The sequence below is a fragment of the Heloderma suspectum genome, chromosome 3 (assembly GCF_057233095.1).
Source record: "Heloderma suspectum isolate Gila_16-S chromosome 3, 16-S_ref, whole genome shotgun sequence".
Taxonomy (NCBI): Eukaryota; Metazoa; Chordata; class Lepidosauria; order Squamata; family Helodermatidae; genus Heloderma; species Heloderma suspectum.
In genome coordinates this window covers 243,723,768-243,750,511 of record NC_139460.1, presented here as the reverse complement: position 1 = coordinate 243,750,511, position 26,744 = coordinate 243,723,768, and the positions used below count along the sequence as shown (strand labels likewise).

General features: G+C 43.6%; 1 protein-coding gene across 1 annotated transcript in view; it reads left to right on the top strand.

Moving 5' to 3' along the window:
- GRK5 (G protein-coupled receptor kinase 5) overlaps positions 1–26,744 on the top strand; it is a 240,768-nt gene that overhangs the window by 108,520 nt on the left and 105,504 nt on the right. Inside the window, exon 3 of the mRNA XM_084846082.1 lies at positions 13,189–13,301. Coding sequence (XP_084702208.1) covers positions 13,189–13,301 — 113 coding nt within the window. The remainder of the gene's footprint in view (positions 1–13,188; positions 13,302–26,744) is intronic.

Sequence of the window (26,744 nt, the reverse complement as noted above, 5' to 3'; positions counted from 1 at the left end):
TTTAAGCAGGCTTTAAAGACTTGTTAATTAGACCAGAGATTAGCAACCTTTTGGGGGTCATGGGCACATCTGGCAATTTTGTGGTGGGCACCTCCACAAAATGGCTGTTATGGGAGGCATGGCTAGTCACAAAGTGCATAGATACATGTCCCCTTCATTCTCCTCCTCACTGCAAGCACACAAAAAACCACACTCACTCTTTTTCAGGGTCTCTCCAGAATCCTAAACCCTTTCTCTCTCCCTCTCTCTTTCACATGCAGGCCCCATCCATTCAGACATACAAGCAGACAACCCTCCCCAGCGCTCCCAGCTGGCTTCCCTGACCACCCAGCCACCCACCCAAGCTGGCTTCCTGCTGCCTTTCGTAATCCCACCCACTGCTCTCTTTAGTCCTTCCTTACCAGAGAGAAGTGACAGGAGTCCCTTTTTGTTTTATCATTTCTTTTACTCGCTGGCTGGGCAAGCTGCAGAGGAAAGTATCGGCCTGCCACAAAGCACTGTCCTCATTTTCTAAGACTGTCTCTGAGCCCCATGTGTGGCCCAGAGGCATTTATGGGAAATGAAGATGGCAGTGGCTGGAGGCCCTCACTTTGCTTTGAAGCAAACCCAGCTGCCAGTGATAAAATGTGTTAACTTAAGCCACACACCCCAAAAGTAGGTGGGCCAGGGCACCTTGGCAGGCACCAAGAAAGGTGCCTGGGGGTGAATTGATGCCCATGGGCACCATGTTGCCTACTCCTGATTTTAGACAGTCTAAAATAAATTTAGAAACAATTTCTTGTTTCTGTATTTATTTTTATGCTTATCGGTTTCCTCAGATAGTCTCATTGTCGTGTTGTTTGTTTCTTCCACCTTGAAGAACTTGTATCAAAAGCTTGGGTGTTAAAAAAAATCAAAATAACTAAATAATGGAAGATTTAAAGCACTTTAAACAGCTTACTTTATTCTTTGCTACTGCTGAGCATGTCTTGAAAAGATATGTGCTAATTCTTCTTCCTGTTGCTTTCCAAAATTCACAAAGATTTTCCCATAAACATTTCTGGTGCAAATATTTATAGGAACACATTTGTGCAAGTGCGTGTGGTATTCTACTTTCCAGTGGCACGAAAAGAAAGAAAACATCCTTCCAAATGTTTGTAGAAAACAAATTTATAAAAGGATATTGTGGGCAACATTGAAGCACACTTAATTTGGAAGCCACTGAAATATTCTCCAAGCACTGTTTGCAATACTGGCCTGGTTTCTGTCTTGGAACATTTCCATCTTTAAAGTAATATTTCTGCAATCCATGGTGTATTTATCCCAGTAGCATAATGCCGTGAATGAAGGGGAGGATATAAAAAGAAAATAAGAGAGAAGACAAAGCTAACATTGTGTGAATCTGAATAATTAAATTTCATAAATAAAGATGGGAAATGATTTTTGTTTGTTTTTAAGTGACACAGCTGACAAGCAGAAAAAATTAAACTGGCAAGACTTAAATACCAGTTTAAAATAATTCTATTGTCAAAGCTTGATTGCATCTATATTTTTAATTAATTAGACCAGCATCATAGGCATCAAGGCTGAACCCAATCTAGGGGCTTAGCTGAGGATCTGTCAAAGTTTCCATTATAAAATTCTGCATTCAAGGGGGAAATAACTTGGGCATAAAAACACGCTCCAGGCTGGAACTGTACCATACTAGGTCTAGACAGCTTTGAATTATGCAAGTGTTAATGGATCCTCCCCCCTGCTCCAAGCCCTTTCTTTCAGTATGCCGCTAACTGGAAATGGTTGCAGCTTAATATAAGAAATTTGGCAAATGATTAACTTTTCAAATGGCCTAATAGACTTCAGCATGTAATCGAAAGAAAAATGGAAATGACCAAGGTGCATTTAACTGCAGAGTGGTGGCATTTATTGCTTTAGTGGCAGCTTCTTCACAGAGGCTGTTTTTGGAATTTGCTTTCTGCACTTGTGTGGTGCTGATGGTGTGGCCTACTTAAACAGTCTTGTCTTCAAGACAGTGCTTGTGGTGTTGTGTTCAGTCTCTGTAAAATGGAAACACACACACACACACACACACACACCCAAAGAGAATTTGTTGTCTTAGACACCCACAGCATGGACTTGCATAACAACAAGAAATAAAGACTATAGACCCCCACTTTGATGGAAGGTGTACATTTTAATTGAAGGTTATAGCTTTTCAGAGATTTGGAAACAGTGTTTTAGAGCTGTTGCTACCTGAATTATGTACAGAGGACACTCTAGCCTCCCCCCACCCCCGCCCACTTTCTTCTTCATCATAGTGTCTAATCAATCCAACTCTGTGGGATTTATTCATTCAATCCTTCCATCTTTATCTCAGCTTTTCCCCCATAGAGGCACAGAAAGAATTTATAACACACCAAATGGAAAAGATGAAACAAGCCTGGAGAAGTGTGACCAGCACTGATTTTTATTTTCATTTATTTTGAATATTTATATGCTGCCCAAAACCAAATTCTTAAAGAAGCTTGTAACAAATATATAACACCTAATACAACCGATTTGTACATTTTGGCAGGATGACTATCTTGGGTGCCTATTGGGTAGTGCTTATGACAAGTAGTAGCACACTTTTTATTTATTTATTTTTTATTGTATTTTTATCCCACTCCCCAGCCAAAAAAGCCTCCCGGAGCGGCTTACAATCAGTGAACAAAGAAGACACCACTTCCTTTTCTATTTCCCGTTCCTGTAAATTGTTGTTTTATTTAAATATGCTAAAGGGATTGCATATACCTGTATATGCCCTCATATAGCCCTTTACAAATGAAAACATTTCCTTCATTATTTGGAAAGAAATAGTCTAGATGAAGCTGCTTGACCTCTGGTCTAGTCAATTTCACATCTCCTTTAAATTCTATGAGAGTAGGAGAATGGCTGTAATTAGGAAATAGGAATTAAAAGGCTTTCCTGCCATCGCACCACCACCCCATAAGAAGACTCTTCCCTGTTCTTCTATTATGTTCGGGTAGATATCAATCTGTTAGTGCGATGGTAGCATTAAAGGGGAAGTCATTCCTGCTGCATGTCAGAAATGATTGTATATACACAGCCTTAAATGCAGTGGGCTTTTAGAGTCCAACCACCCTAAAACATTTACTGATTTTCATATGGCGGCCACCGACCCAGTGTTAAGTGCTGCCTGGTATCCTTTATTTCCCTTGCTGCTTAATACTAAATAAATAGCACTTTGTATGAATATTCTGTAAAATGTGTTAACCCGGATAGGCCAATTTCCATGGCATTCATTTAAGATCAAGGTGAACTTATGATTAAATTGACTACCAAGGGAGACCGTGGGTTTCACCAAAGACTTATTTCTTGGGGGGGTTGCAAGCAGTCATTTCTCTGAAGCCATAGGAGTGATTTCCCGCTGCAGTGCACTACTTTCCCTGCCTTCATTTGTTAGCAATCGCATGTGATATATATGAATGTAATGGGCAGGGGGAAGAACCTTGCAACACTGAGAAGGACCTCACTGGGGGAAAGGGGGAAGCCTGCTCCCACCTGCTTCTTTAGGGAGATTGGGAACGCACATGCTCCTGGTATTTTTGAATTTAGAGTTTTGAAATAGTGTGCAGTGGTGTAGTGGAGCCAGGGTTCTTAGGGATACAGCGCCAGCACTTTTTGATTAGCGGGGATGCTGGCGTCACCTGCCTCGCCCCTCAGAACTCCCTTTTCCCTCTGAGCTTAATGCAGTCCTCACAGTAGCTGGGGCATTATTAATTTTCCCAGCAACAATATATTGTTCCCTGTTGTAATGCAAAGTATTTTGTGCAATGGGTAATTGACCCATTAGCTTTTCAAAAGACCTGCTCCTGGTGGAGATGAAAACTCCTAGAATTGGTTTCTTGATATGGATCAACACCGCTGCCTTCCATTTTGGACTCTTCTTGGGGGCGTGGCTATGGGGACTGTCATGATGAGAACCTACACTTCAAAATTTACCACTACACTATTGATAGTGAGGGATTGCTATGGGGAGTGAATAGCTGTGCATTCTCATTTTTTTGGTTTGTTTTATTTATGTAAAATATTTCTTGGCAGCCTTTCAGGGCAGAAGCCCTCCCAAGGCAGCTTACAGCAATAAAATACATAAAAACAGTTAAAATATTAAAAGTGTTAAAAACATAAAAACAATAGAAACAACAGTAAAAGCCAACAATAAAACCAGCAACAATGTTAACAGCAGTAACTGCAACAATAGCAGTCATATCAAGAGGTAAAATAATATGTTTTCAAGGCCTTCTTAAAAGTCTGCAAAGACGGAGCATGGCGGACCGCTGATGGCAGCTTGTTCCAAAGGTGTGGGGCCGCTGCAGAGAAGGCCGTCTCACATGTGATCATCCACCTGACGGTTCTCATGGGTGGGCAAATGAGAAGGGCCTCCCTTTCTGATCTTAAAGTACAGGCAGGCTGATATGGGTGAAGGTGGTCCTTCAAGTAACTTGGTCCCAAACCATTTAAGGCTTTAAAAATCAAAACCAGCACTTTGAACTGGGCTTGGAAAAGCAACGGTAACCAGTGCGGCTGGCATAGTATAGGCGTTATTTGATCGTTGTTCCTTTTCTGAAGCCTTTTTATGAATGTGTATCTGGTAGAGCAGTGAAGTGTTTAGTTTTTAACACAACAAAATAATTTGCAGTTTAAACATTCTTTAAAGACAGGTTCTAAAGGTCATGGGCCTTGGATGGGTTGGGGAATATAGTTCAGCCTTCCCCAACCTGGTGCTTTCCAGATGTGTTAGACTACAAATCCAGTGCTGAGCAGGAATGATATGAGTTGTAGTCCAACACATCTTGAAGTCGCTGGGGTGGAGAAGGCTGTTATTCCTTCTCAGTGTCACAAATCCCTTAGCCCCCTCTATCCTTAAGCACTCGCACACACACACAAATAGAGAGGCTTCAGTCTCTTGCCTTTAATTCATTATTCACAGGTTCATTACAGATGCAAATCCTCGAAGACTCTCTGGCTACAAAGGAATGCCTCCAGGGGATTCAAATGGGATCACCGAAAGTTGCCCACAGTTTGAAAGGGAGACGATCTGGCTAGGCTAACTTAGGGAGGGAGGTCCCGCCCCTTGCGTGATGCTTCCCTGTGTAACCTCTTATGCATCGCTAACCGGGTCGACCGTCTGCGCTCCGCCCCTGACGTTTCCCTCTTAGCTCTGCGCCACTACCTCGTGTCTCTTAGGACACAGTCCTCAAGCCCCTCCTCCTCCTGCTCGCTGCTTCTCACAGAGGGGCATAAGGAGGAAGCTTCATGCCCACCCATCTGGGAGCTGGTAACCTGAGAAGCACGCCTACCCATGTCAGAACTGGCTTGTGAAAATGCCTCCCCCAGTTCTGGCTGCTCCTATTCTGAATCTGAGCTGCTAACGATCTCCCTGAGCTCAGAATCAATCCTGACACTCAGCAGTAGTGAAACAGGCACCTCTCAGTAGGTTTCCATCACAGTGTCCCAGAAAAGTTGCCCACCACTACAGCGTGCCAAGCTAGTGAATTAGTTGCACTAGCTTTGGCCTGTGGGAAAACAGTGTTAACGGATGTTATGGTTTCCATAAGCCAGGTACTGCACAACCAGTTCCATGCATCCGAGGGGGATTTGAGCTCAAACAACAGTCCTTCATACTTCATGGCAACCCCAGGGGACTTTCAAAAGCAGTTTGTGTTATGGCGTTGCAGTACAATGTTCAAAGACAAAAAAAATCCCACCAGGTGTGCGCAAGCCCTTTAACACCCCTAAAGTACCTCTTTGGATTCTAGCCATACTGTCTGTATATGTAAGAAAAAGATGTACGTAGTTTCTCTAAGGAATATAATGTGCTTGACTTTAGGAGTCTTTGTGAACTGAATACTAGGATGATCTTTTGTCCAAACCCTATTATTAGAAGACATGGAACTCTCCCCTCCCCCGCCCCAACACTCCTGCCGCCACATGCATCGGCCCATCTTCTGGCTTTGCATTTTGATCTCTTATTCAATGGTTATACAGGCACTGTTTACTGCTGCAGCCAAAACAATGTCTAAGCCCTTTTAAGGAGTCCATAAAGAAGCTTTTGATGGGAAGCAGCTTTAATCTTCTTTAAAATCAGGGTGGATTAGTGTATGCTCTTTATTGGCTTCACGTGGAGACAACTGAAGTTTCATATGTAATTTGGCTGCTTAAAAGGTGCTGTAGATTCACCTCTGAACGGTGCAAATCGAGGGAACAAGCAGCACCCTGCAATGAAACATGGCTTGGGAGACGCTCCCCCTTCTCAAGTGGGGAGGCTTCTCATAGTGGGAAAGGCTCCTGCTTGAGCAGTGGGAGGTTTGAAGGTCTGGAAGAGACGGCTGACAGCCAAATTCAGTCCATGCCCTTAAGGGCTCTCAGGCCTAGCCCTGGACAACCTCCCGCCTGCAAAGGGAGAGCTTTGACAGAAGTGGGTAGTGTGAGGAGGGAAGGGGAGGAGGGCAGGGCAGGGCAGTGGCTCAACAGCTTACTGGGGAGAGGGAGGGATAAGCTCTAGCCATGGTTTGCGCTCCAGCTGAGACTCAGGGATTCCAACCATAGAGACCCTAGGTCAGGGTGCAGAACCTCTTTCAGCCTGAGGACCACATTCCAGTTTGTAATGTGAGTGGGTGGGGCACATTCCAGTGGTAGGCAGGGTGGAAGGCAAAGGGGGTGGGGCCAAAAATGCCAGCATCCTTTAGCTTAAAGCTCTCACTTGCAGTAACTAAGCCTTGGGAGAGGCATTTCAACCTTTTAAAATGGGGGAGGGGACTTCACATAAGTTCCCTTCTGGGGAACCTCGGAGGGCCAGATTGTGATCCCTGGAGGGCCAGATATGGCCTCTGAGATTGAGGTGCTGCACCCTTGCCCTAGGTACCTTTCAGACAGCCAGGGAGACAGTTTGATTTTCTTGCCATTTTGAATGCACTCATATCCACCAAAGCTGTCTGGCTGACAGAAGCGCCAACATTAGAGCAATGACTCAGGTCTTCAAAGAACATGTGACGTGCCATTTAATGGTACAGGCGAAGCTGACAGAAAATCTCACTACCTCTAGCCAATTTTGTTCTATACTCTCAACATACCCATGTGTTCTGTCTAAGGGAAGATCATCTTTGGTCACTTCCACTTGTATCCCTCAAGGGGCCAGGTTCCCGTCTGGCTCCCCTTCCCCTGGGGTCTACATGATGTCAGGTGGTGGACCCTCCCTCCTGAACCCTTGCCCTTTCTGCCTGAAGGCCCCCCCCCCAAAATAGGGGAGTTTCTCTGTGCAGAGAATTTCTGGTGCCTCCCTCTGCATGGAGAAACTCCTTTTCTCCGTGCAAAAAGAGACAGGATGATTGCTCCGTGCTTCTCTCTGTGTGGAGAATGTAGGCTCTGTGCACAGAAAGGGAGGGAGTCATTGCTGCCTCTCTCTGCAGGAGCCTACTTCAGTCCTCCATCGTGTTCCCTGCATGGGGAATGCAGAGGAGGAACAAAACTGAGCCTGCTCAATACCTTTCCCTTACTTTCTGATGTAGAAGTGAAGGAGACTGACTGAGCTGCACTTCAGTCACTCTCCCACCCTTACCTTCTGAGAGGCAGTGGCTTCAGGGCTGGGGAACAGCCTCCTTGCAAGCCTGACAGGCCAAACTGGCCCGTCGGCCAGCAGTCCCCATTTACAAGATTTATATCCCACCTTTCAACTGAAAGACTTACAAGACATTGCAATAATATAAAAACGGCTTCCCCGCCTCCATAACCCAGCAGTCTTTAGTTCTCTGACGAATGGATGGGGCCAGAATGTTCTTCCTTTCAGTTCTGCAGTCTCAGGGCAGTGGGGAGCTGGAGCTGGGTGTCTTTTGGGGAAGGAGTGGGGAACAAACGACTCTACTAAAATCTCTCAAAGCAGAGAAGTGATACAACCTTTCATGACAAGTTTGGGAAATAAAGAAGAATGAGGTAGATAAAAGTTTAGAAAGATGATTATACACACAGTGCAATGCTCTATCCTGAGGTTAGTGCTACTGAGTTCAGAGGGACTTACACCCAGGTAAGTGTGTGTAGGATTGCAGCTTCAGCCTTCTATTAACAGATTTCCAAGACATTTTTTTTTTTTGCGTCTGTTGATAGATTTGTTCCTTTTATAATCTATGGCAGTCTTCCTGACCATGGCACCCTCCCGAATGTGGACGACTCCCCCATCATCCCTGACCCTTGGCTGCCCGAGGCCGATGGGAGTTGCAGAACAAAACATCTGGAGGGCAGCAGCTTAGGGAAGGCTGATCTGTGGCTTGGATGCAAAGGAGCTGATGTGTGAGCAGAAGGCACATCCACCCACACAAGGAAGGGTTCCCGATTTTTGCCAATTCCCTCTTCTAATTGCACCCCTGTGCCATTGTGGGGGGTCCCCCAGCCTTCAGGAGTGGCTTTTTGGAACAGAAGGCATGTTGAGTTGCAGTGGGATGATGCACCCACCCACCACCTTGCCCATTCCAAAAGCAGAACAATCCACGCCTGTGTTTGTTTTCTAAATAAAGATTCTGAAAAGATAAGCAACTCTCAGTAGTTTGGTCTTAAAGTTTCTCCTAACTGGTGAGGCCTGTCATTTTACTACCTGTTGTCCTCACAAATGCTATGTTCACTACATCGCTGCAAACATATGGTTTCACTTCCAAGTATTTAACATTTCAATTTCCTCAGGAAATCATTCTCTGCATTTGTTAAAAGTTTTAAATCAGAACTGCTATTTTATTGGTGTCTGTACAGAGAACGACATCAGTGAGGCCAAGGCAGGTTTCTCACCCTCCAGTTGTTCTCCCCTCTCCCGACTTTCGAGACTGATAAAGTGGAAAGGGAAGAGCATGGATAATTTGGCTGTAGGTCATCCTTCCCTGGCCTGGTGCCCTCCAGGTGTGTTGGACAGCAACTCCCATTATTCTCAGTATGGCGTGCTGTCTAGGAATGATGGTAATTGCAGTCCAACAAATCTGGAGAGCACCATGTTGCAGAAGGCTGCTGTAGCTCATCTGTTTGAATCATGATGTAACCCCCCTCCCCCCCCCAAAAAAAGAGGGAAGACACCAAATATGGGGAGGAAAAAAGGAAGGAAGTCTCCTGGGGCACAGCAATATATTTACTAAATTCATTGCATTTCAGATACCTTCAGAGAACCAGAGCTGAAGGCCAAACATTCACATTCACCCCTGAAAAAGATATTCAAAACACATTAGGCTCAATAAATATATTTCTGTGCACTCAGGAGACTTTTTTCCCCTCTTTGTTTGTCTTGGCATTGTGATGTGCCACTAGGAAAATATTTCTTTGAGTCTGTGTTCATTTAATGCGCCAAAATTGTGTCTTCCAGCGTAATCAGCAAAAGGTGTGATGTGCATAGCCCCAAGACTACTAGCGTCCTGGGACACTAATGTGCCCCAGATTGATAGCAAGGACCAGATAGCCCAAACATATAGCACCGATTCTGGCCTGCTTGCACTGACTGCCTTTATGTTTCCAAGCCCAATTCAAGGTCTGGTTTTGATCAATAAAGTCTTACATGGCCCAGGACTTCAATAGCTTCGGCTATTGGGCGGTATAGAAATGAAATAAATAAATAAACCCGATGAAGTGCCTCCCCTGGTATGAACCTGCCTTTATGCTACGCTCATCATCTGCAGCCCTCTTCCAAGTGCTTCCTTTGAGGGAGGCTCAGGGGGCAAGGGAGAGGGCCTTCTTCATGATGGCCCCCCTATTATGGAATGATCTCCCAGTGAGACCTGCCTAGCACCAACATTGTCCCTTTTCAGCACCAGGTTAAGACTTTCCTCTACACCCAGGCATTTGACAGCATATGATTATATTTTTAATGGGCCCTGTGATTTTCTGTTGATAGTTTTAAAATTGTTATATTTTTGTACTTTGGTTTTACATTATGTATTTTTATGATTTAATCTTTCTAAACTGCCCAGAGAGCTTTGGCTATTGAACAGTATAGAAATGTAATTAAAATGAAATGAAATGAAATGTAGTTCCTCAGTCCGGAAGGATTGAAGCCTTAGAAACTATTTTATGTCACTTAAAAGGGAATAAGGATTTCGTTTATTATTTTACCAGCAAGTTCATCCTGTTCTCATAGATTAACATTGCCAAGGACTGGATGACTTAGAGCTATTGTATGTGTTCTTGCATTATCCAGGTTTATTTTTTGTCCTTACGCTTTTTCTTAGTAAAAAATGATGAACGTTCTTCTGTTTTGGCCACAACATTATGGCCACGATCCAGAGTCCCTCTGAGACATGCAAAAATACAGAAGACCTTGTGGTTTTTTTAAAAGCTTGTTTTTTTAAAAGCTCCTTAACAAAACAAAAAATTATGATGCAGCCAGTTGGGGCTGCTGCTAGGAAAAAGAGGGGCAATGCCCTCTTTTTGAGAGGCTAGATGACCCACTGATTAACGTCTGGATACTCCAGCAGCAGACGTGTGCCTGGAGCGGCTGGGTCCTTTCGGCCTTTCAGTGATGTTTCAATGATTTGACATTTGTTCTCCTACGTGGATTTCCAGAGCATCCGGAATTGCGCTCCGCATCCTTGGACCATGGAGACTAAGACAAGGAGAGCAATACATACCTGCCTGTTGCTTTCTATATCCCATTCTCATCCCTTGGTATGGCTTAAGAGCCGGTAGCACTGCTTCTGTATAGGCTAGGGAATGCATCTTCTGTCTTACTATGGAAGCTGAATAAGAAATAGTGACTTAAGATCCACACGTGCCTGCCATTCATTCATTCATTCATTCATTCATTCATTTATAACATTTATATCCCGCCCTATATCATTAAGATCTCAGGACAGCATACAGATAAAAACAATTTAAGCAGTATAAAACAATAAATAATTTAAACACCTAAAAACATATTAAACCATTAAACAAGGTAATACCAATTAAAATCTAAAACAATAAAACAGTTGTTGTCCCTATGCTCAGGCTGTGCCTGTTGAAATCATTGCTGTATAAGCCTAGAGAGGTCAGAGCTACCCACTAGCTAAGCATGTGTCAGTTCCAGTAGTCACAATCAAATGTACGCCATAGCTTTCCTGTGGACTCCGTCTGATGTTTTGTTAGTCTAGTAAAAAGGCCAGAAAAGGACTGATAATAAACATCTTTATAATATCACAGTGGTCAGAAGAAATTTTTTGGTGTGCTCTGGACTCCAGATATCTAGAATTCACAAATCTCAAGTTCAATCCTGACACTTTGATTTTATAATAGTGTTTCTCTCTGACTACTTTCTGGTTAGCATCCCTATGTGTATATTTTGTATAGAGAACTTGTAGGCAGTATCAGAAGTATTCATGAGACTTGATCCTGTCGCTGTCCTAGTATTATTTATGCAGGGGCAGGCAGTTAAGCATGGTTCAAAGAGAACTGCCCATTGGCTGGATCCCTTGCAGATGATTTTAAAGCTACCTGAATCTTCCCTCCCCAAATTCTTGCACAGTGTACAGGAGTACTGCAAGCTGCAGGGTCTTAAATGGGAATTCTCGGGGTGGTGGCTAGGGGTCTATGTCTACAGTTGGGGGTGTTGTGTGGTGGTGGTTACTCAAAGGGCATAGGATTGTTCTAAAACCCATGAGAGAATTTTGGTCCCAGTTTTATTTTCTTGGAATCAGAAAAGAAATTTATGTTTGAAGGACTGAGTCCATAACTAAATTTTTTGGTACTGTGTGTTTTCCTATAATGCCCTGGGAAGATGTTGTATGCCTTTTATTCCTGGGTAAAGGGAGAAATAGAGAAAGGAACATTTCCACATAGCCCACTCTCCCCAGTCTGTACAGGCAACAGCTGCTACTTAAATAGAGCTACCTAGAGCTTCTTATGAGTAAGTAATAGTAAGCAAACATCATGGCCTTAATCTCTTTGCAATTCAAGAAATGTAGTATTTTTCCTCAACTAGGAGGAACAGCATGTTAAATCTATACAAACTATCACAGTTCTCTGTAATATGTGGAGTTAGACAACTTGTCTCTCAGCCATGCAACATCATGTGTTAAGGTAAGAAGTGGGTTGTTGTCGCAATAACAGAAATTGCCATATGGTGCTGAGAAAAGTTGGGGCAAGAATGTTTAAGGAAACACAGTCTGTGGTTTAATACTTTGTGAAGGTTTTTTTTTAAAGCAATGAATGTATCTTAAACAAGGATACCACTATTGCAAGTTCTTGGGTATTTACTCCTGATTTTACAGTAATAACAGCTTAACGCACCAGCTGGTTTTATACTTGTGCCAAGTTAATTCAAGCTTTTTGCATATTTCCCCCACGCACGCACACTGTTTAAAGTTACTATATTTTTAAAATAATGTCCTGTTCAGAAAGTGTGTGATCATAGCAACGTTATCATCCCCCAACTTTATGTGGGGGAAATGAATGTAGCCCCTAGCAGCTAATGGAGTCTTCTATCCATGGGGTACCTCATTAAGAGATTCACTTGAAACAAGCATTCTAGCAAATATACATACTTTGTTTTGTTCAGCGGCAGCTTCTCAGTCTGGCAGTGGAGTACAGATAGTGGGATGCCAAGTGTGCACACCCTAGGTCAGCCTTCCCCAGCCTGATGCCCTACACATGTGTCCAACTGCAACTTCCATCATCCCCTGCCAAGCATCCTGCAGCCTGGGCTCTCGAGCTCTACAAGCCTGGAGTCCATGGCTGCTGTGGCTGTGGCTGGTGGAAAGAAGGGAGAGCATTTGGGGAGCATAATTTATTCTGCTATTGCAAGTCATGGGAACAGCAAGCAGCTATGAAGGACACTGAAGCTCTCCGACCACTGGAATTCTTGCTCATTTGCCCTTCCCATCTTGTTTCTGGGATTTCAACAGGCCTTGCCTGCCTACCTTTATGCCTGTCTTTGCACTTGTATTTTTTTTTAATGCTAAGATGGTCAGGATGCTTTTACACCCAATACCAATGTTTTTGTGTCCATGGCACAATAGCAAAATACACATAGCCCTGGCCACAGTCTTCATTTCTGTGAATTGTTTGTGTGTGCCATTTAATTTGTATTGCTCATGCTGTGTGGGTTTTTTTAATGACCTCAAAACACACACATACCTTACCCAGACTGAAAGGCATTAAAAAGTACCTCCGTTTTTCACCTTCCCTCCTCCTCCTCTTTATTTCCTCCAGAGAGAGATTACTACAGTTTATGTGACAAGCAGCCAATAGGAAGACTACTCTTTCGGCAGTTCTGCGAGACTCGCCCAGACCTTGAGTGCTGTATAAGGTTTCTTGACTCAGTGGTAAGTTGGTTCTTATGACTCTTTCAGTAGTTTATTGCACCTTGTTCCTTGGTAAAAACTTTATGGGTCCTTCTATGCAGGTACAAAGAATAAACCCTTGTTTCTGGAGAATAATGTCCCCACATGCCCCTGGGCTTTCTATTCATGTCACAGACTGTACCTCTTGCATTTCATGGCCTTTGTGGCCTGTTCGCAATTTTCTTCTAGAGGGGTGTGTGCGTGTGTGTATACCAGTGGTCGTACTCAGCTTCATATACATACATTGTGTGAGTGTGTATGTGTGTCTAGCTGTGTATATATTTTATTGATTGATTTGTTATCTGTGAAGACTCTCAATCTGCAAGGATCTCCAGCATGGATTACATTACAAGATATAGATATAAATGCATGCTGTTTATCTGCCTGTGTTTTGAGATCTTCTGGTGAAACTCTTCTTCAGCTGCCTTCCTTATGCACTACACAACAACAATGGAGAGGGCTTTCTTGGTTGTGGCACCCCAGTTATGAAATGCCTAAAGAAGTGTGTCTGGTGCCCACATTGCATTCTTTCAGGCTCCATAGGTTAAGGTATTTTTTATTTTCCCACGCATTTTAATTTGAGAAATGCTTTTTTAATTGCTGCCTCATTTTATCAGTGTTATGATTTATTGTATGTTCTAATGTTTTATGATAAATGTGCTGTTCACTGCTCTGGAATCTACTGGAAGAAGGGCGATATATAAATACTTTAAATAAATAAAATAAATAAATAAACCTGCACCTGTAAAAGAGTACCCTGGATAGCTGAGCTCTCATAGATCTCTGTGGTGTCAATCAGCCGAGCTTAGCAAAATCAATTCCATTATTAAAAAAAAAAAAATCATGATGAATGGTGTATCTGCCATGGGAAGAGAGGAAAGGAGCCAAGGGCATTATTTTCCTAAGGAAAATCAAATGTAATCCAATTGTAAAAGTTCCAGACTACCGAATTTACATTCTGATACTGTAGGGTAAAACTGCCAGGTTCCATCATACAGCTATCATGAATAAGCTCCGAAAATGTTGCTTTGACAGGTTTGTGGGTGAGTTGGCTCTTTTCTGTGTCGAAATGCTGAAGCTAAGTTTTGAGTTTTGCATTGGACATATATGAAGCCAAATGAATGCAAATAGCATATTCTTTCAGATGAACTGGATGGGTGCATTCTCTCCCCCCTCAAGTAAAATATATTAATCTTTCATTGTGCTTTACTTAGTTTTTAAATAAAATATATAGTTTTAAAATGTCCCAGTTTACTGCATTTGACATAAACACACAGTGTTTTTGTTTTTTTACAGAACCATTCATAGTATGTTTCCCCTATGTTTCTCACTTTCCACATTTTGGGGTCATTCTCTTTTCTCTACCATTTTTGGCATCTTTATTTCCTATGGAAATAAAAAGGGAAGTTGGTGGGGGTGGATAAGTGCAAGGAAAGAGAGAGTTGTAGGATGGGAAGAGATAAATGGAGGGCAGCAAATGAAGTGATATGAAAATTAAGTTCTTTGAAATGATGGTAAATTCTGACTAAGCCTTTAAGAAGAAACCAGCAGGGTCTGGAATACAGGTGTGTGTGTAAGCATAGTTGAAGCACCAATCAACCAAACCTTTTGGTGTCTGCAACCGTTAAGTTCAAAATCCATTTGGTTTTCTCCCCTGGAGCTCTGCATCAGTGTAACCGTATAAAGATATCACTCCTGCTGATCTGAATTTCTGAAAGTTTTGAAAGACTCAAACCAGGAAAGCGTGAAATAATTCCAGTAGTTACACAGTAACATAGGAAGCTGCCTTATACCAAGACAGACCATTGGTCTATCTAGCCCACAACTGTATGCACTGACTGGCAGTGGCTCCCTAAGGATTCAGGCAGGAGTCTTTCCCAAACTTACCTGGACAAATAAGGAATTGAACCCAGGACATTCTGCATGCAGCGCATGTTCTATCACTAAGCTAGTGAGAGCAACAGTTTCCCTGAGTTAGTGAGAGCAACAGTTCAAGTAACTACTCTGTCCCTGAAAGTTTCTAGACAAGCGTACATTCTTGTTCAACCCAACATAGAGATACCAGGATAAGAATCTGGAAATTGCATAAGCATGGGGCAAGATGGCAAGTGAATAGGGTACGTTCAGCAAAATCCAGAGTACCATCCCAAAGAAGCTGCCAACTTACCACCTTTCTGCCATATTTACTTTTCACACACTGGGTCTAAGCGAGGCATTCTAGTTTGGGAATGATACATGCAGAATGTGTGATGCATGTATACAAAAAAGAATGAAAAAGGCATATAGCCTGTCCCAAATGGTTTTAAAGCATGTTTAAGCATGTCTAGAGAAAACTGGATATATTGAAGTTGCAATCTTACAGTCTTGAGGCTGAAAGGAACACATGGTCCCATCAATAAACCTTTGCCTAAAACAAATTCCCAGTAGAAATCAATGGAGAGCCAGCAGTTGTGTCATTAATTCTCTTCTAGCCTGAGGGCAGTACAGGTGGGGACACCATTATTAAGAGGTCCAAGGGGCCGGTAAAAAATAAACTAGCTGTGCTTATGAGTTAAAAAACCACAGTTACCCCACACAAATATGTCACATCTTTTTCTGCAATAATGCTATAGCCCCTGTTTTCTGCCTTGGTCCTTGACAAATTTGGGCTATTGTTGCATGATTCTTGCTGCCTAGTCCAAATATTTGCATTGTCAGCCATCCTGTGTAGGGATACCAAATTTTTGTACCTCAGGTCCCAGTATATGGAGTTTTCCATTCCCCTAAGGAAAACAAAGTTTAATCAAACCCATGGGATTTTTATCTGGCAGCAAATGTCATACCACATCCAGAGAAGAAGCGGGCTGTGTTACTTAGTGTCTGTGGGGCAGACACTTTTGACCTAGCCCAGGCCCTTCTTGCACCAGCACAACTCGCTAATTCACCATATTGAGGATATTTTGGCTGCCTTACAAGGGCATTTCTCCCCCAAACCATCTGTAATAGCACAAGTAATTATTTCTGTGAGCATAACCAGGGCCCAACAGAGGATATTTCATTGTATATTGCTGAACTTAGAATTTGACCCAGCATTGCAATTTTCAGAATTTGAAGGATATGCTGCGAGATTGCCTGGTTAGTGGCCTGTATGATGAGGCCCTGCAAAAGGCCCTGCACCTGTTGACATTCCAGGAGGCATTAAAAGAAGCTCTGGCTACTGCAGCAGCATCATGCACCCGTAACTCTATTAGTTGGGGGCCGCGGTGGCTTAGTGGTTAAGACGCTGAACTGCAGACCGGAAGGTCAGCAGGACAGCAGTTCGAGACCCGAGTGCTGCGTGATGGAGTGAGCTCCCATCTTCAGTCCCAGCTTCTGCCAACCTAGCAGTTTGAAAGCAAGAAATTGCAAGTAGATAAATAAGTACCGCTTCGGCGGGAAAGGTAACAGCGTTCCGTGCACCTCGGTGTTCAGTCATGCCTGCCACATGACCACGGAAGCGTCTTCGGACAGCACTGGCTCTTCGGCTTAGAAATGGAGATGAGCACCACACCCTAGAGTCGGACATGACTGGTTGGGGACACCTTTAACTCTATTAGGGATGGCAGATTAGTGGTTTAGTGGCCTGAGGCAATCAGAGAGTGTTCTTTGAATCTGCATTTGTAAAGAGGCCAGTTCCTAGCAAAATAAATTAATGACAGCCTGAAGCTTGGCTCCATGTGGTGTTGATTGCGAAGAGAGAAGGATGATCCAGATCTGACAGCTGGCCCGCAGTTTTGGCTTGAATCTCTCACAGCCAGACCTGCTTCACAGTGATGCCCCTCCCTTAGGGTGGTTCCCTCCTATGATGGCTTCCAAGAGTGGCTATCCTGGCTAAGCGTCAGAGCCCTGCCCCTAACTTTTCCCACTTGGCTTTACAGTGTGCCCCAGCATCTCCTCCTTTTCCTCTTCAGAATCTTGAATTCTGGCAGTGGAGGGAGGGGTAAGCGACTCAGCCTGGCCTATCTGTTTGTCAAGGTCTTCAGAGGAATCTCTCCCAGCATCTTGGCTCACTAGGGAGGTTCCCTTCCCCTGGCCTCTGATCTAACTGTTCCAGAGTTGGAGCTGTCAGAAATCTCAAGGCACTTGGACTCATCCCTGACACCCTTCTGTGTACCATTTGTGCTACAAGAAAAGATTGATGCTGAGCTTGACCATCTTCAGGAGCAAGGTATCCTGGAGCCAGTGATACATCTAACATGGGAGATGCCAATTGTTAACCCATTAAACTCAAATGGTGACATCCCTGTTTGTGGTGACTATAAATGTACTATAAACAAAGCCTTCCATCAGCATTCATATCCAATTCCAATTGTGAGCTATCTTCTGGCATCACTATCAGAGGGAAAAATCATTGCCAAGTTGGACCTGGCCCAGGCCTATCAGCCACCGCTGATGCCCAGACTATCACCAGTCATCATGGAGCATTCAGAGTAAAGCACTTCCCATTTGGAGTTTGTGTGGCTTCAGGCATTTTTCAGAATTTAACAGAAAACAGTCTTTAGGGAATAGTATATTTGGATGATGTTTTGATTTCTGGCAGATCCACTGCTGAGCTCGCATCATGGGTGCAGGCAGTACTACACCATTTTGCTGATCTCCAATGGCAATATCTGTGGCATGGAAGGGTAGTTCTGGTAATGACTCCAACAGCAGCACCTTTAGTAGAGGGGATTCAGATGGGAGAAGGCGGCAGCTCAGGGCATCAGCATGGGAAATATTCTTGCCAGGTCAATGCTGCAGAGTGTAATCATATGCATTCAGAAAAACTGCCAACTGCAACATACATGGAGATAATATTTGAGGTGCCTGCTGGTTGGAGGCAAAAAGGCCCAACAAGGATTTGTGGTCCACAGCAATAACAAATGATTGACCAAAGATATAGTCATGGAATGTCTTAACACTAGCTACCACAGCCAGGGCCTTCTTAACGATTTGGGCATAATTCCATTCTGCTGGAGACATCATTTTGGAGTATCACAGCATGTACTCCAAACCAGAGGAGCTCTGCTGAGCTGTTAATGATCAGGCAACTAACAACTCAACTTGATCATATGTCAGAAATGATAGTCCTGGTGCTATGTGGATTCCTGCTACTGTGATTCAACCTACAGGACTGCTGTCCCACTGGACTCAGACACCAGATGGCCATGTGTTGTGTCAACACCTGGATCAGATGAGACAGAGATTGTCAGGTCCACCAGTGTGGGATGTACTGAATGTATTTGGGGATGTTTAGGTGGCCGGACACAATTAGCCACTGGCTGCTCCAGAAACCAGGCAAGAACACTCGAGCCTAGATCCTGATAGGGACCAACATGACCCAGAGCCCACTGAGGACTTGGCTGCCTCTTCATCGACTCCACTACACAACAACCATGAACCAACCCGTGCTATGGCTCACCCCTGTATCTTCAGGACTATGTGACCTAGCAGGGAGAAATGTAGTGTATTGGCCCTCCTGGCCTGCCATACCAGGAAATGCCTGAGTCTGCTCTCAGGCACTGTGCTTTCAGTTTCTGTTCAGCATGCCACCATCAATATGCTGCATGGCCTGTTCCCAGTATGTTTTATTAAAGTTGCTATTGTTAGTTTTACAGCCTTTGTGTGGCCTTCATTTCATAATTCACCACATGGGATTATGTTCTAGCATTTTATAGGCAATGCAAACAAGGCCCCAGCTAGCAGTGGTCTAATATCTAGAACTCTGACCTATTGTTTAATCTTTTTAAAAATCACCTTTATATTCAATTCACAAGAACCCCTGTCATTGGTCTTACCTTAAGGTCGGTACTGATTTGTGTTATGCAGTGATAATCTATGTTCTGGTCCAGTGGATGTGATTTTAAGTGGTTTTAGGAGAAAGCCCTTCATAGAAAATCTACATTTTGTTCTTTTACTTTAAAGGATTCATATCCTACCCTTTGGTTTTATCATCACTCAGATTAGAAATGGAGATTGTGCTTCCAACATCCCCAGATTTCCTTTTGGAAGGTGATTTGTTGGGGGGTGTTGGGTCATATAGTTTATCACTTAAACTATAATGATTGAATTGACCATTTTGCCTATTTTGCATGCTGGAGGACTAAGATAAGAGTTAGTGTCAATTACCCTTGTCTGGAGTCCAGCCCTGCATCCTGACCTGCCATCCACACTGTTCCCTTGCACTTTTTAATCCCTGGCAACAGCCAGGGATTCTAAGCCCTTCCACAGAGTAGTGAAGCAACAGAGACTAGCTGTGCAATCCACAAACTCTTTTATTTCATTAGTAGCACCTCTTCACACCTAAAGTGGCTGGGAGCTGTGCTCTGGGCCTAATTAGCAAAACAGAGCTTTTGTTTAGAGAGCTATTAAAGTAGGGCAGTTGCCTTTCAACTACTGGATGGCTTTCCTGCTGGGCTCAACAAGCTTTTTCTGGGCCCCTCCTGACTCAACTTCTTACGCTCTGCCACTCTGGTGAAACCCCTCCCACCTCCTCTCAGCTCCATCTCCTTAACTTGATAGCAAGCTCTGGTATCTGTCAATTCCAGTGCTTCCTCCCCCCAACAGAATCCAGGGTCCCATGGGGAGAGAAGACAGTCTCTGAGCCTACCCCCCCCCCCGCTCGATAAGTCCCTGGGAAGGTTCTTCACTGACTCCTGGAGAGTCTTAAGGAATTTCCTCCCCCACACCCTGTCCTGGCTGAGCTTCTTCTAGTTTTCACCTCCAACTCTGAATCAGAGTCAGAATCCAAATCAGAGACCCTAAACCCAGTCCTGACAGGAACTCTCAGCATTTGAGCAAGAGTCACTCAGAGTCCCCCAAATTCTCACCTAAATTGGTCTTTATCTTCTTTGGCTCTTCAATCTCAGTGATGCTGGCCTCTGGATAATGTCACACTTTAATGGGGATCTGATTTATAGGCATATAGTATCAAATATGGATGGTATTGCTTGCAGACAGGGGACTTCTGCAAATTTGCCATAGCTTTGGTGAGCAGACAGTTTGCAATGCCTGGGGAAAATAACCGTTCTGGGTTATTACTACGTAAACTGTGGTGAGTGCAGGAAACCACGGATTTGTCATGTTTGTATTATAGAATGTCTAGCATTAACTGTCTGGACTGATATCGCAGTATCACCTGACCTCCTTATCAATAAACCCATCTCTTGCTGGATAGACTCCACCTATCTACTCGGTGTTTACCTTCATGTCCCTTGTATTAAAAGCTTTAAACGTTATTCATTTAGCTGTTGTTTAACTAGGATTTGTATAGTACGTTGGGGCAAAAAGTTAATTGTATGTATTTACATTTTAAATGGGATTTTCAGATGAGTTTAATTTTTGAGCTCTATTACCTTATTTATTTTTCTTTCAAATTTATACCCCACCCTCTCAGCTTAGCTTTCTCAGCAGTTTATAGTTAAGGTTTTTGTTGTTGTTGTTGTTTTTAAAGTTTAAAATGTTAAGGATGCTTATTCAGAAGCAGGTCCCACAGAGTTTAGCAGCAGGTTCTGCTTCCTGGTTGCTCTACCTAGGATTGCAATTCTAAGAACTAACTCTTCAGTTCAAGCTTCAGCCTTTATGCTTGACTAAAAAATGAAAACTGCAGTTTATTTGAATCGGGCTCAGTCAGGGACAGCAGCAGGTTTTGTGGTCCCCGAGCAACCAAATATCAGTGCCTTCCTTTGGTCCCACCCATTTGACATCACCCCTTCCTCCCCTAGCCACGCCCCTGCCCTTTTTGAGCCCTTCTTCTAAACTAGGGGTGGGCAACTTGTGGCCCTCCAGATGTTTTAGCCTACAACTCTTGTCAGCCCTAGTCAGCATAGCCAATGATGAGGAATCATGGGAGTTGTAGGCCAAACCATCTGGCCAGCCACAAGCCCCCCCCCCCCCAATTCTATGCACTTCTTCCCTCCTTAATAACTTCCCTTTGGCCCTTTCCCCTCTGAAGAAATACAAATCTTGCCCAACGTGGCAAGTCCCTATTGTCAGATAAAAGGCTTTTGATTTTCATTGGTTGCCTTTTATCATGTTTTGTTTTAAAAAAAAGTAACTTAATTACAAGCAGAAATGTATGTGCGTGTCAAAACCAGACAACTAGAATAAGTCAACCGCCACACCATTGGAAATGCAGTCTCATTTCTGTGTATTGCAACAAACAGCACAGTGACTTGTGGAGCCTTAAACTCAAAAGCATACTAATACATAACTGTCCTTCCCCCTCTCCCTCACCCCGCGGCTTCATTATCACTGAATGTTTATATCTCTGGATGCATGCAAAGAAAAACATTTTCCACATGTTTTCAGCAGCAGTCCTATATTCATGTCTTAGTAAGAGTACGCATTAAAAAACAATCCTGCCGATGCAAATAAAGTTCACCACTACGATGTGTAGGTTGTAGGGGCTTGGCGCTGTAGCTGACAGTGTGTGTACTACATCAGCCCTTTAATGTACGCCAGTGTTGTTATTCTTCCCATATTTTGGGGAGGTGGGGGCTGAGAGAGAGTGGTGGATGGCAATCCTATAGTGTAGTCCACTCTTATCTAGTCTCCTGGTGTGTTGGGGTTTGGGGGGAAATTAGTTCTGCAGTATGCAAAAAAGATGGAAGAAGCGGTGGGAATACATAGGAGGGTTATGAGTAGAAGACATCGTCAGCTGGACCCCCTGTAAAATTCTGGGAGATGGCATGATAAAAGTCTCATCTGGAAGCACCCAGTACCTTACAATTAGGCTGACCATACGTACTGTTTTAAACGGGACAGTACCGTTTTTTTCATATTTCCCGACCATCTGTCATTTTAATATAAATGTCAATTTTGTCCCGTTTTTAATTTTTTGGAAAAAACTGAACGCGTTTATCGTAAGACTCTATGCTAATCAATGCGTGCAGTAAAACTACTAGTGTGATGAAAGAGGAAGTTCCATTTCCTTCGTCCAGTCAGGGCCAGGCTTCTTGAGCTGGTGATGATCAGATGCCGCCCCCTTGCTTGTCTGCAGTGGCTGGGAATGCAATAGGCGGCTGCTAAGCTGCATTCAGCATGTGGGAGCCAGGAGGGCGAGTCTTACTGTTATTTCTACCATCATTCCGCCCATAGAGATTCTTTCTGCCCTACATTCAGTTTGATCCGTCCCATTTTTGTCATCCCAATATCCCGTTTTTGTCTCAAGGAAATATGGTCAGCCTACTTAAAATGCTACAGTAGACATTAATTACCACCACTGTTCTACCCTGTCTGGGCACTTTCTGCCAGGGGCTGGTTTGGTTTTCGCATAAAGCACATACTGGGTCACAGGTCAGTTTAGTTCAATTGCTTCCACTAAAAACTTGCTCCCAGCTCACATTCAGAGTTCAACTGCATGAGAAGCCTTATGCTCTATTGACCTGCATGCAGCAACATCTGCATTGTACTTTCGCCACCTAAAAGTGTTAAGAATGACAGAAAAGGAAGCACCAACCCAAAGAGAGGGATAAAGTAAGGACTATTGCATTAAAAAAGCAAGGACACATTATGAAGGATACTGCAGCCTCTCCAAGTGAATTGAGATTACTTAATTGGACATTGCAATCCTGTATGTTGTTTACTTAGAAGTAAGGCCCACTGTGTTCAATGAGGTTTACTCCCAGGAATATTTGCATAGGATTGCAGCCTTAGACTTCTTACAACAAACTGCCCAGAAAGCTTTGGCTACTGGGTGGTATAGAAATGTAATAAATAAATAAATAAATAAATAAATAAATGGAATTGTCTTACATTTTATTTTAAGAGTTCAAATACATGTTGCATGCAAACAATCTAAGACAAGGATGGGGAATGTGTGGCCCTCCAGATGTTGTTGAACTGCAACACCCATCATTCCTCACAATTGGCTATGCTGGTTAGGACTGATGGGAGTTGTAGTCCATCAACATCTGTGTGGCCACACGTTCCCCAGCCCTGATGTAACAAAACCCAACCTTTCTGTTCCATGTCTATAAAGCAACTTTGAAAGGAGTGGAAATTAGAAGAAGGGGGAGGGGTTGGTCAGCTCTTTCCCAGCCCACTATGTGATTTACATTATGAGCAAATAATTTACATAATATACAAATGAGGCTATCCAGATTTGGCGGACTGGAATATGGCAGCCCTGAGATCTAGCCATTTAGGATGTAAATTCAATTAATGTGAAATTTGTTTTAGCAATCTGTAAACCAAGGCCTTTATGAGATTACCAGATTTTTACAGTCTGAAAGGTAGTGAGGGGAGCAAACTGAAACGTCATTATTAGGTTACACATTGTGTGGGATTAGAACTTGATTGCATTTGGAATTACTTTGCTGCTTAGTAATTGTTGGGTCTTTCTGGGACTGTACAGTGAATAGAAGTTGAAATACATTTTTCCCCTTAATATTAGAAATCCTTTGTATATCAAAGTAGTTCTTTAATATTACTGCCGCCTACCAACCTCTCTTTGCAAAGATAATAAATTGTGACCGCTGAGATAAGACTTCAGGTTTTCTAACCTTTTTTAAATAGCTCTTTCATCCATGCATTTTTTTAATTCTTCAGAATAGGTTCAAAAGGGTGGGTGTGGTAGGAGGGAATAAATGTTGTTAGGATGCCATAAACATTCTTGCCTGTTCATGCTTTCAAGATGCAAAATGACCTGTAGTCAGATAGTATCTAAATGGACAGGAAATTGGATGAAAGAGCTTTGCACACCCCTTTTGATTCAGCTTTATGGGTATATAATTGGCACATCCCCATACAGTTATGGTAGTGGAAGGTCTGTGGTCATATATTTTCACAGTCAGCGCATTCTTTATCTGAAGCACGGTTATCTCGAAGCTGATTTCACAGTTGCTGCTTAACAAGAAAAATCTAATTGCATTGCTGTGCTCTTGGCACCCTGAGCTAACGTTAAAATAACAGCAGCTGAGTCCTGGCTGATATCATATGGACTCTTCTGAGGTGGTACAAAAAGAACATACCCTCCCACTTTCAGTGTGGTGAAATGCCCTTGGGAATACCACTACATTTAGTACACCAGAGGAGAGGTTAGTTTTCATGCTCTGAAGTGAAGAGGGTGTTATGTTACAAGGACAATTAAAGCATTCCATTAGTCGTGTGTTTCAGGCCCCACCATATCAAAATTTGGCCCAAAGTATTACATTCTCCGTACATTTTCCATATGGAATGTAATTCTGATGTAAGGGATTGGGCTGGTGCAGATGAACTGGTTCCACTTCACTTTTGACACAGTGGTTCATTTCTGAAAGCGCTATAGTTCTCTAGAGCCCAGTGCAATGTTCAGATCACCATACGATCATAGTAAGCTTCCTTTTACCAAGTCAAGCCATTAGTCCAGGGATCCCCAACCTTTTTGGGCCCGTGAGCACATTTGGGAATTTGAGAAAATTCTATGGCAACACCACGAAATGTCTCCCATGGAGGATGTGGCTAGACACATAATGGTTGCCATGGAGGCCTGGCTAGTCAAAAGAGGGTGGGAGAGAGAAATAGTGAGGCTAGAGGCTGGGGGGAAGGAGAAATACCAGGGGAGAGGGGTGAGAAAGAGCGAGGCTGAGTGGTGGTGGGGGAACAGTGAGGTAAAGAGGTGGGGTGAGAGAAATAGCTAGTCTAGAGGCTGAGAGTGGAGAGAAACAAAGAGGTGAGTGAGAGAGAAAGAGCCAGGCTAGGGGCTAGGAATGGGGAAGGGAGAGAAAGAAGACTAGGAATGGGGAAGGGAGAGAAATAGCGAGGAAAGGGATTGGGTAGAGAGAAATGGCAAGGCTAGAGGCTGGGAGTGGAGTGATAGAGAGAAAGCAAAGGGGGGAAGTCTGCAGGGATGGAAGAAGATTGGGTGGGGCCAGGAAGCAACTCTTTCGTTCTCTTCCTGCCCAGTAAACAGCTGATCAGCTGCAGGTTCAGGAACAGGAAGGAGAACCTGGTGCCCTGTGCTTTTCAAGTTTTTTATTAAAATAAAAATTTAAAGGGGGCAGGGAGTGGAGAGCTTTGCAGGCACCATTGAATGTCTCTGTGGCTGCCACATTGGGGACTCCTGCATCGGGGTCCATCTCGCTTAGTACTGTCTACAATGACTGGCAGCAGTTCTCCAGATTTTCAGACAAGTCTCCCAGCACTACCCAGAGATTGAATTTGGGATCTGCATCCAAAGCATGTGTTTTGCCATTGCATTACATAGCCCTTCCCACCAGGCCTTTTGTGGAGGGCTATGGAGGCCACAAGCATCAACTCCCACATCAAGATTAACAGAGAGTACACCCTAAGAAGAAAAGGAAGGGAGTTCTGGCCCTCTCAGATTCTTAAGAAGATCCTACAGACCTTTTTTCAGAACTGGATAATCCACACGTTAGTCCAGGATCTGCCAGAGTGCCCCGCACCCCCCAGTAAAAACAAAAGAAAAAGATGTGCAGAGAATCTTATTTATTTAAAACATTTCTTGGCCACTTTTCAGGGCAGAAGCCTTCCCAAGGCAGCTTACTGCAATAAAATACATAAAAACAGGTAAAATATTAAATCTTGACATTCATACGTGTTTCAGGTCCATATAGGTATACATTTAACTTGGGCAGACATATGCCCATTCTGGGGCATTAATTCTGTAGCTGCCATTTTCCAATATACCTGATATGCAAATGTGGGTATGTGATAAGTCACAAAGAAATGCATGTAGAAACCTCTTTTTTTGTGGCAAAATATCATTTTTTTGGAGCCAAGTTTGGTAGAAGAACTACATGGTCATCAGATCTTGATGTAATACATAGGAAGCAAATCTTCTGGTAAAGGGACAAGGCACTTAGATGTTCCCAAAACACCATCCACTTTCTCCCAGCTGAAGTCCAGCTTGATTGAGCTTTGTCTACTCATGTCCCAAGAGGGTGAGTGACTTTATGATAGCAAGGATATCTTTGGAGATGTCATGTAATGGAGCTGGGGGATGATCAGTGAATTAGTCCTTTCAGAGACTTGGAAAAAGTACTGCAGAATACTGTTGCATTGGCCGGGTTCGCACAATCATGGTGGTAAAAGAAGCCATTGTGGCTTCTCCCCCCGCCCATTGCCATGTGTGTCGTGCACCCTGTGCATGAGCCCATTGTTTACATAATTACCCACGCTACAGTGTAGGTTGGTGTGTCATCCAAACCTGGTGCGCGGCAGGGATGACTTTATACCCACCCTAACACCCACGATGTGCAGTAGGGGTTGTAGGGTGGGTACAAAGCCACCCCGCCTCGCAGCACGCTGGGTTTGGATGACATGCCAACCCCCGCTGCAGGATGGGTAATCATGTAAACAACGGGCACAGCACGCATGGGCGCAGGGGGGAGAAGCTACGATGGCTTCTTTTACCCCCGCAATCATGTGAACCCTGTTGCCGAGTCTTTCTGCATAGACTAGAGCCCTCCTCAAAGCAAATCTCCC